General features: G+C 66.0%; 1 protein-coding gene across 3 annotated transcripts; it reads left to right on the forward strand.

The window, feature by feature from the left end:
* Nucleotides 1–355: 355 nt before the first annotated feature.
* TBX1 (T-box transcription factor 1) lies at nt 356–7,651 on the forward strand. Of its 3 annotated transcripts, XM_089894849.1 has the most exons (8): nt 356–741; nt 1,917–2,277; nt 4,107–4,208; nt 4,887–5,058; nt 5,449–5,604; nt 6,222–6,289; nt 6,372–6,472; nt 6,755–7,327. In XM_089894849.1, the coding sequence occupies exons 1-8, from the start codon at nt 558–560 to the stop codon at nt 7,222–7,224; spliced, it is 1,614 nt and encodes a 537-aa protein (XP_089750975.1). In that variant the 5' UTR covers nt 356–557; the 3' UTR covers nt 7,225–7,327. The 3 variants fall into 3 exon arrangements, with proteins under 3 accessions (XP_089750975.1, XP_089750974.1, XP_030620119.2); XM_030764259.2 differs by lacking the exon at nt 356–741 and having other exon boundaries at nt 1,761–2,277; XM_089894848.1 differs by lacking the exons at nt 356–741; nt 6,222–6,289 and having other exon boundaries at nt 1,758–2,277; nt 6,755–7,651.
* The last annotated feature ends 2,543 nt before the right edge of the window (nt 7,652–10,194 follow it).

Below are 10,194 nucleotides of genomic sequence, written 5' to 3' on the forward strand. Positions count from 1 at the left end.
GGGCTGGGTCCTGTCCCTGAGCACCGAGGAAAGGACGACGCCGTGGCCCTGGGGCTGTCCGCCTGTGGCCAGTGCCGGAGCCCGGACTGCCCTCTCCTCACCCAGGTGCAGGGGCAGCCGGGGAAGAGGAGGCGGGAGGACAGGGGCAGGGCCGGTGCCCCACTGCTTCGGGCTGGGGCTGGGCGCTCCCAGCGTCCCCACCTCCCCTCGGGGGCTGGGGAAGCTGATGGCTTCGCTGTACAGAGGGAACCCAGGCCTCGGGGAGCAGCGGGATGTCCAAGGGGTGCTGGTCATGGAGGCCCCTGGGAGCAGAGGCAAGGGGCCTGGACCTTGAAAAGCAGGAGGGCCCACACCCCCAGGGCTCTCAACCCATCAGGGCCCCTCGGCTGCCACCGGCCCAGAGTGGGGGGCCGTGACACCATAATCCCCTGGGCCCAGGGCCGGCGGCTGTGAGTGGCACCGCAGGCCCCCGCCCCCGGGGCCCGAGGGCTGGGCCGGCCTCGGTGGGGCCGGGTGCACGCAGTCGGAGGCGGCGCCGGTCAGGCCGCCGGGCGCCTATGGACGCACGGAGCCCGCTGTCTCCCCGGGCCAGCGCGTTCAGCATTGCCTCTCTGGTTGCAGCAGAGGCCGCAGAGCACACCGCTCGCCTGGGACCGGGGTTCTCCGACCCGGCGAAGCTTCGCAGGCTGCTGGGATCCCCGGCCGGGATGCACTTCAGCACCGTCACCAGGGACATGGAAGGTGAGCCTCCTGCTACGTCTACATGGACCCGCCCGCCAGATCCCCTGCCCCTGCTGCCGTGGGGCCCAAGCAAAATGGGTTGGCAGGATCCGGGCAAAGAGCGGGTGGAGGGAGCTCTGGCGGGGTGAGTTCCAGGCTTCTAGCTTGGACTCTATGGTGGAGAGAAAGGGGGGCATCCTGCCCAAATTCTGTGCCTCCGTCCAGCCTGGGGACCCTCCAGCCTGGGGACCCCGCTGCAGAGACCCGCACGCAGCTAGACACAGGAGCAGAAGAGGGCGAGGGGAGGCTGGGAGGACAGGAAAGAAGGACCAGAGAAAGGCGGTGGCAGAGGGGCCGTGAGCTCAGAGAGGCGGGAGGAAAGGAGAGGAGCGTGAGATTGTCAGGGGACACGGAAAAGGCGGGGGGCAGCGAGAGAAAAAGAAATTGAGAAAAGGAGAGAAAGCAGAAAACCCAAAAGAAGAAAGATGAAAAGGAAATGAAGAGGGCAAGAACGAAAGAGAAGAAAGTGGAGGAAATTTTACGAAAGAAAGTTGAGTCATAAAAAAAGAAAAAGAGAAAGAGTTCAGTTTTTATTCAAAAAAAAAAAAAGAGTTAAAAGCCATGAATAACAGAGAGACGCACGCAGAAAGGAGGGGGACAGGCAGACTGAAAAGAAAGACAAAGCGCTGAGGGGCTAGCAGGAAAAAGAGGAAGAGGCAGAAAATAAAGCAGAAATAAGGAGACTCGAGAGAGATAGTGGAAGGAGGAAAGAGGATGCGGAGGGGAGACTTGAACGAGGAAGACAAAGGTAAGGAAATAACAAATTGCAAAGAGACCGGAGAGAGAAGTGCAACGCGGGAGGGCGGCAGAGCGAGGGGCGGCCAGCGGGTGCTCGCTCGGGGGAGCCGGTCCGGGCGGTCGGGGGGCCGGGAGGAGCCGGGGGCGGGGAGGGGGCTGGGGGAGGCCATTGTCTCGGCGGGGGCGGGGGCGCGGCGCGGGGCGGGGCGGGGCGGGGCGGCTCCGCGGGCGGCGGCGTGGGGCGGCGCGGCCCGGGGCGCAGCGCAGCGCGCGCCCGCCACTCGGCCCGGGGCGCGGGGCAGCGCTCACCTCGGCGGGGCGGTGCGGCCCGCGGGTCATGATCTCCGCGGTGTCCAGCCCGTGGCTCACGCAGCTCTCGCACTTTTGCGACGTTGCAGCCTTCACGGCCAGCAGCCTGAGCGGCCTGGGGGCGGCGGGGGGCTTCCCGGGCGCCGCGTCGCCGGGCGCCGACCCGTACGGCCCGCGCGAGCCCCCGCCGCCGCGCTACGAGCCGTGCGCCGCCGCCGCCCCCGGCGCCCCGGGCCCGCCGCACGCCTACCCGTTCGCGTCGGCCGCCGGGGCCGCCACCAGCGCCGCTGCCGAGCCTGAGGGCCCCGGGGCCAGCTGCGCGGCCGCCGCCAAGGCGCCGGTGAAGAAGAACGCGAAGGTGGCCAGCGTGAGCGTGCAGCTGGAGATGAAGGCACTGTGGGACGAGTTCAACCAGCTGGGCACCGAGATGATCGTCACCAAGGCCGGCAGGTCAGGGCGCCCCTCCCTAGCCGCGCGCCTCGGTCCGACGCACGCGAGCGGGGCCGGCAAGCGGGGTGGGGGCGCGGCCGGCTCCTTCGCTCCCGGGTCCCGGCTCCGGCGACAGCCGCCTGGCGCGCGGGCGGAGGGGCCGGCGGAGGAGCGCGGCCGCCCGGGTGCACCCTCAGCCCCAGGACGCCGGCGCCTGAAGCAGGGGCCGGCTCAGCTCGCCGGGCCCTCCCAGGGGCCTCACCAACTGGCAGATCCCAGTGGATCCCAACTTTTCAGAGGAAACTGCCTTCTTTGGTTCCCTAGTTCAGTCCATCCGGGCTAAATAGAGGCGCAGCCCGGCCATGGGGCAATGGTCTGGAACGTTGTAGGAGAGAGTTAAGACCCTTCAAAACTGTGCTGTGTTTCAGGGGAGATTGCTATCCAGTCTTCTCAGGCCTACGTCTCGGGCGATGGTGGGGCCTGGCTCTGCTGCTGGGGCCGCCGCCTTCAATTGGCCTGTGTTTGTTTTAAGGGCCCAGAGAGAAGGGGAACAAGTTTTGCGATGCAACCAATTTGACCGGCAGACAAAGGCGGGTGCCGGTCTGTGTCTAGTGTACACAGGAGACACCAGCTCTGGGTCCACACAGCCAACGGGAGCTCAGGGCCTGTTTGCAGAGCCTGCTCGTGGTTTCTCTTTCCGTGCCGCGGCGTCCGCCCTGGGAGCCTGGGGCCTGTGCCCAGCTCCAGATCAGGGGTCTTCTCCAGGCTCTCCCGCTGGCCTGGGCACTTGGCCTCCCCCCGCCACCCCATGAGGACTGTGCCCCAGCCTCCGGCCCAGTCCAGCCCAGCAAGGGCCTCGGCGGGGCCAGGCTCCCCCCAGAAGCCAGCATTCTGCAGCCCTCTTCGGCCTGCAGAGGCGAGGGCAGGCGTGGCAGGCTTGTCCAGGAGGGCTGGCATCTGTTTTCTGCCCACCGCCCGCAAGGAGTTGCCTGTGAGGGGAAGCTGCAGGACCAGCAGGTGGGGGCCTCATGCTGTCCTCCAGGGCCCAGCGGCCCACACTCAGGGCAAGGCTGGCCCATGGCCAGTGGCCAGGGTAGGAGCCGCAGAATGTCCTTTCCAGAGCCCGGGTCAGTCACCGAGTCGGAGCCCGGGGAGGGGATAGTTAGGGGACCCCAAGGACACAAGCGAAGTCAGCCCTGAGTAGCTGCGTCTTGGGAACTTGCGTGTGTCCCCGAGGAAGGTGGGGAGACTCCAGCACTGGGTGGGAGGCAGGGCCTCAGAGTCGGGACTGTGGACTCCAAGGCTCGGCCTTACTGGAGGGACTGGGGAGCAGCCGCAGATCCAGCCAAAAGGGCGACTGGGACTCCTCAGAATCACACGGGCTGCCTCGCTTTCACTTTGTTTGAGCCGGGAGCTTAGGGCGGTTGATTAGATCGAGCAGGGGAGGCCTGCCCGAGGGCCGAGGATCCCGGGGGCCGGTGCTACTGCCGGCTGAGGCTAGCTCGGGATGGGACGGCTGGATCGGCAGTTGCTAGGCTGGGTCTACACGGGCAGAGTTGGCGGAAGAAGCCAAAGGCCTATGTTCAAGAGTGGAGGCTTGGCTCGAGCACTGAGTTCGCCATTGTTGTGTTTCTAAAAAGGGGGCAGGGGGCTGTCCTGCCGTCCACTCGCCCTCGGCTGGGCAGGGGCTTGGTCGGGTTAGTCAAGCAGATGAGTGAGGGGAGATGCGATGAGGGGCCTCCCCACCCAGCACAGCGGTCGGCCGGGCGGGGAGGCCATGTCCTGGGCTGGTGGAGGCGGGTCGCCCTGCCCTCCCCCACCTGAGGTGACTGAGGTCCCACCGCCCCCAGGCGCATGTTCCCCACCTTCCAAGTGAAGCTCTTCGGCATGGACCCCATGGCCGACTACATGCTTCTCATGGACTTTGTGCCCGTGGACGACAAGCGCTACCGGTGAGCACCCAGCCGGGCCTGGAGGGCGGTGGGTCCCTGCCTGGCCAGGCTGGTGAGGGTGGGTGGCCCAGGACAGTAATGACCGGTGCCCCTCCCCACTCCTGCCAGACCCCAGACCCACACGCCCCACCCCCAGCAGTTCTGGGGAGTGGCCCCCAGGGGGTCATGCAGGCTGGGCCCCCACCGTCTGGCTCCTTGCACACAGCCCCTGCCTTTTCCGTGTCCCCCTCTCCCGAGAGGTGAGCGCCGGCACCCGTCCCTTCCCCCACCCCCCGGGAACGCTGGGCCCCAGAGCTGGCAGGAAAGGTGGGGTGGCCAGGAGAGATTATGCAGGGCGGGCCTGGCCGCCCGGACAATTAACAGCAATTAATAAAGAGAACCTGGTCCGCCCTGCGCCCTAGGCCGCCGGCGTGGCCCAATCTGGGCTCCCGCCGCGCCGGCGACACAGGAGGCCCAGAGCAGCGACCCGCATGCGGCGAAATGTGGCGCCAGGGCCCGGCTTCCTCCCTCTGGTCGCTTCCTGCCGCTTGTGTATCAGGATGGGGAGTTTCTCTTTCCTCACATTGCCCCTGGAAAAGCTCCCCGTTCACCTGTGGGAACCTCATCAGAGGCACCTTCGGGGTTCCCTCGGCAAGGCCCTCACCCCAGCATGCTGTGGCCCCTGCCCCGGCGTCCCAGGTACGCCTTCCACAGCTCATCCTGGCTGGTGGCCGGGAAGGCAGACCCCGCCACACCCGGCCGTGTACACTACCACCCCGACTCACCGGCCAAGGGGGCACAGTGGATGAAGCAAATCGTCTCCTTCGACAAGCTGAAGCTGACTAACAACCTGCTGGACGACAATGGCCATGTGAGTGACCCCCCCAGGCTACCGCCCTGTCCCCCATTAGGCCCTCGGGAGTCCCTGCTGACTGGAGCCAGAGGCAGAGCTTGGGCAGCTTGGGTGTGGATGAGGGACAGGCCGAGGAGAGCTAGCCCTCCGGTCAGGGGCTCGGGGACTGGTGGGTCACACTGCTTCCCTCTCCCCACTCCTTGTGTTTTGCTGGAGGCTTTTTAACTGGAAAGGATGGGGCCGTGTGGGGTGGGGGGTGAGGGCAGCAGCCTTTGGAATCCAGGCGGTGATGCCCCACGGCCCAGCCTCCTTTTGGGAGCTCAGGGTTCTGCCGAGTTGTCTGGAAGCTCACTGCCCGTCCGGACCTTGGCTGGTTTCCTAGCTCGGCCCTCACCACCTTTCTTCCAGATTATTCTCAACTCCATGCACAGATACCAGCCACGCTTCCACGTGGTCTACGTGGACCCGCGCAAAGACAGCGAGAAATACGCCGAGGAGAACTTCAAAACCTTTGTGTTTGAGGAGACACGCTTCACTGCGGTCACTGCCTACCAGAACCACCGGGTGAGGCCCTGGGTGGCTCGGTCAACACTTCTGGGCAGGGGTGCAATTTTCAGTTGCTGCCTGGGGGACAGAAGGTTCCATTCCTGGAAACCCCACTCGATGGAGCCCCACCCCCAGAGCCTCAGGCCGCCCCCTCCCCTCTGCTGCAGGCGGACCAGCCTCCTATCAGGTTGACCTCTCAAGGGGGAACTGTCACTGTGGCCTGAAAGTTTGTTTTCCAAACCATTCCGGAAACTCCCCATCAGGGGCCTGATGCGCGGTTTACCCAGATTCCTAGGGTGCCCCTCCACTCTGGACCACAGCGGGGTGGGGGGGTGGAAGTGACTACATTCCCATCCCAGCCGGGGGAGCAGGGTCTCTATCCTAATCACTTGGGACGGAAAGGACAGGTTACTTAGCGAGAAAGGGGTCTCCCCAGCACCCCTGCACCAGGAGAGAGGCACAACCCCTGCGGGGGAGGGAGCAGTTGTGAGCCAGGCATTTCTGGTCAGCGGAGAGTAGAGCGGCCCTTCCTGAGTGGGGGAGGGCTCTCCTAACGCTCCCCTCCGCTCCACCGAGGTCCGGTGGCCCCAAGAACAGGGGCTGGAGCCGGGTGTTCAGTGCCCGCTTCCCTGCAGATTACCCAGCTCAAGATCGCCAGTAACCCTTTCGCCAAAGGTTTCCGAGACTGCGACCCCGAGGACTGGTGAGTGTCCCCCGAGGAGACGGCGAGCGCGCGGGCGCCTGGCCGGGCGCCCTCTGACACGCCGCCCACCTCCCTCCCGCAGGCCCCGGAACCATCGGCCCGGCGCACTGCCGCTCATGAGCGCCTTTGCGCGCTCGCGGAACCCCGTGGCCTCCCCCACACAGCCCAACGGCGCGGAGAAAGGTAGGGCCGGGGTCGTGGGATCTGGGCAGACGGCAGCGCCCGGCCTCGCCCGCGCCGCAGGGGCGCTCGCGGCCTTCGCGCGCCGGTTGCACAACGGCCGCGGCGGCGGGCAAGCGCGCACTCGCCCGCCCGGCCCGACGGCTGCGCCTGCCCGCCCCGCCCGCCGTCCCAGTGGAGGGCGCGGGCCCCCGGGGAGGGCCCGGGGCTGGGCAGGGGCGCGGAGCGGGGGCAGGCGCGTTCTCGCGGGCCTCTCCGCGACTCAGCCCTCGGCCCTCCCCGCAGACGCGGCCGAGGCCCGGCGAGAATTCGAGCGCGACGCGGGCGGCCCGGCCGTGCTCGGGGACCCGGCGCACCCGCCGCAGCTGCTGGCGCGGGTGCTGAGCCCCGCGCTGCCCGGGTCCGGCGTCCCGCTGCCCGGCGCGCCCGGAGGCCGGCCCAGCCCCCCGCACCCCGAGCTGCGCCTGGAGGCGCCCGGCGCGTCGGAGCCGCTGCACCACCACCCCTACAAGTACCCGGCCACCGCCTACGACCACTACCTCGGGGCCAAAAGCCGGCCAGCGCCCTACCCGCTGCCGGGCCTGCGCGGCCACGGGTTCCACGCGCACGCGCACCCGCACGCGCATCCGCACCACCACCCCGCCGTGAGCCCCGCAGCCGCCGCCGCCGCCGCCGCGGCGGCGGCGGCTGCCGCCAGCATGTACTCATCGGCCGGGGCCGCGCCGCCCGGCTCTTACGACTACTGCCCCAGATAATGTGGGCGTTCGCCTGGGAGTCCGGTCCACCCAGCCCGGGGCCACCGCAGGCCCCCTTCCCGGGCCTCCAAGCCGTGGGGCCTCCGTCCGCCAGCCCCAGAGCTGTCCAAGGACCTGGTTCCCTGGCCCCAGGGCCACCGCGGGTCCCTCCTCGGCCCCGAGGGCCCCGGGTTCGCACAGCCAGTGCCAAAGTGCGCGGTTCGCGCCGGAAGGAAGTGATATTTATTGTTCTCCGCGAGACCGCGACGTCCCCCGGCCCGGCTGGCAGTTGCAGTGTAGACGACCCGAGAACCCGTCTGCAGGCGGTGTAGATACTTGTAGATATTTGTAGATAACTGTAGATACCGCGCCGGCGCCGCCTTGATAAACGGTTTCGCCTCTTTTGGAAGCTGCCTGAGTGTCCATTTCTTTGCGTCCAGTCACATCGCGCGGGGTGTCTCGGGGAGAGCGAGTCCGGGCTGACTCGGGGACTCGGGGTCTCCCTGCAGCCGGGTCCTGGGCGGGGCGGGGGGTCCCTGAGGTACGCTCCGAGCCCCTCCTCCCAGCCCCCTCCCGGCCACGCCTCCCTGCGTCCTCTCCCCGCCCCTCCCAGCCCGGCCAGAGCGCCCCTCCCCCACTGCCACCTTGTGGCCCCAGGTGTGCATCCGGCCTTGTTAAATTCCTCACTTGGCGGTTGTCCCTTTTCTAGGACTTGGGCCCGCACCCCTGGCCTGTTTTCAGGCCGGTGCCTGTCCTGTGTGTTTTTCCACGGAAGCTGGTATAACGGTCTTGGTCGTGCAGGACAGCACACTGTCTGCTGGGGGCTAGGAAGGGGAGAAGCCCTGACTCTTATCGGAAAGACAAAAACAGGTAGTTCTGCTCTTGTAGCATTTCCCTGGCTGGCCCTGGCTCAGGCCTGCGTTTTCCCCTGTTTATTGACTTTATTTGCTGTGAGTGTCCCCACGGAGTGACCTGGACGGGGCCACAATGACAGTGGTCATGAGTCATCTTGAAACCTGCCTGTGAAGCGTTTTTCCCAGGCCAGGTGGTGAGGGACCTATTAGCTCAACAACAGGGATGGGGCCAGAGGAACCCTTTGATCCCTCCCTTCCTGAGTCCAGGCAGGAAGAGCTGACACCCTGTCAAAGTCAAGGCTGCTGACTTGGACACGAGACGGACGGGAAATGCAAGTGGCCGAGGTTTTGTCCCCCTTCTGTGCCTGACCCAGTGTATTTGTGTCGATCGCTGCCAGGAGGCACCACATCTCCAAGGACACAGCCAGGCATTTCCTGATGCCTGCCCTGCGCTGTACTTTTTTCCCAGATGTGTTGGTCCTGGAGGCGGAAGTGACCTAGAGCTTAGCAATTGGACGACAGGAACTGTTCCCTTGAGGCAGGTCTAGGAAGGGAGGTGGTGACCAAGGCTGCTGAAGGGTGAGCTCTGGAGCCAGGGCCCTCCAGAGCCTCATGGGGCACCTGGTGCCCGGGCATGAAGACTTGCAGCACTGCCTGAGTGGCCAGCAGGCTCCGTGGACAGAGCTTCAGGAATGCACTCCTGAGGGCAGCCCTGGACACCACCACTGATGGACACCATTTACTCCCCACTGCACATCTCCCTCTGGGTGACCCAGCTGTGCCACTGGGCTCCCCTGCTTGGGGGCCACCAATGCACCCAGCACCCCCTTGTCCTGGGAGGCCTGCAGGAGTGATGGGCAGTGGTTTGCCCTGTTGAACTAGTCTTCCCTGTGGGCGCCGGCCACCCCTTTGGGACCACTGTGGTTCTCAGGCCTCCCTCTCCCCACTGCACACTTTCACCATCCAGACTGGGGGAAAACCATGGGTGGAGAAATCTCTTTTCTGGTTTTGTTCAAAGCTAAAGTGAGGAGATGCTTCCCCTGAACCAACGCTGGCACCTGGCGTTTGCAGGTGAGAGGACTCAGCGGAGCGTGGCCCCTCCCAAGATCACCACCCACTGGAGAGGGAGAGCCCTGCTGCTGTCTGATGCGGGGCCGTGCACGCTGATGAACGGGACAGAATAAAGGTCAACGTCAGGCTCCCGGCCGGCTGCATTTGAGAGCCTGGGGGCCTGTGGGCTAGACCCTGCAGACGGTCGCCTGCCCTGGGGAACAGCCCCCAGAGGTGGGTTCTCTCTCCGCTGCCCCCACAGGTAAGTTGGCCTGGCTAAGAACTTGTCATACATGGGTCGTGAGCCGGGTGCCCAGCCGGCCACAATGCACTGGTCAGGGTTCTCTATGTCAGACCAGTGTCCAGTCTCCGGTGAAGGGTGCTTGTTTGTTCTCTAGTGGGTGCTGTGCTGCCCATCACCCCCACAGACCGCCATCACCCTGCCTTTCATCCTGGGGGTCAGAGGGAAGGGTTGGCTTGGGGTACCCAGCCTCTGCTGTGGGCTTTGCGTTTCAGAAGGGCGCTCGGGCCTCTCTCAGTCACTGATCCTGACCCAAGTGCTTGGTGAGAGCCCTCAGCTGCAGGCATCCTCCCTGGGACCGTCAGTCGTCTTCCCTCTTCCGGCCCCTCCTCCCACACCCCAAACCTTCTCTGTGTGTGGCTGGGGTCCTGTTCGCCCCTCCTCCTCGGGGGCTCACCCTCAGCTGTTGGATGCCCCCACAGGCATCTTCCTTGTGTTTCCCTGTCGGCCCAGAGGCCGTATTCCACCCCTCTTGCCTGTCCCCAGGTTCTGGCTGCCAGAGCAGCAAGGACGAGAGCTAGGACCAGGAGGGACCTCAGAGCTCTGGTCCAGGGGCTCTGGACTCTTCAATCCCGAAGCTCTTCAAACAACAACAACGTCCACTGTGTGAAAGAGGGAAAGTCGGGAGCAAGTGGAGGAGGGTGGGGCCTTCGGGCCCCACATCAGAGGTCTCAGGAGCCCAAGGACCCTGGGGTGTGGGGTGACAATGCCCAGCAGCAGGCGGCTCCCTGGGCCGGCTGCCGCCTTCCTCCGTCCCACAGCCTGTGTCTGGGACGTAAAGGGCCC

This window comes from Delphinapterus leucas, chromosome 14, assembly GCF_059928025.1.
Source record: "Delphinapterus leucas isolate spDelLeu-1000000601 "Yukka" chromosome 14, BTC_Dleu_Yukka2, whole genome shotgun sequence".
Classification (NCBI taxonomy): domain Eukaryota; kingdom Metazoa; phylum Chordata; class Mammalia; order Artiodactyla; family Monodontidae; genus Delphinapterus; species Delphinapterus leucas.

Excerpts from the sequence above, each read along its gene's own strand:
- TBX1 (XM_089894848.1), top strand. The coding sequence starts at position 1,856 with ATGATCTCCGCGGTGTCCAGCCCGTGGCTCACGCAGCTCTCGCACTTT. Across the intron at positions 4,209-4,886 it reads GTGGACGACAAGCGCTACCG|GTACGCCTTCCACAGCTCAT; the intron begins GTGAGCACCCAG and ends CCGGCGTCCCAG. Across the intron at positions 5,605-6,371 it reads CTGCCTACCAGAACCACCGG|GCCCCGGAACCATCGGCCCG; the intron begins GTGAGGCCCTGG and ends TCCCTCCCGCAG.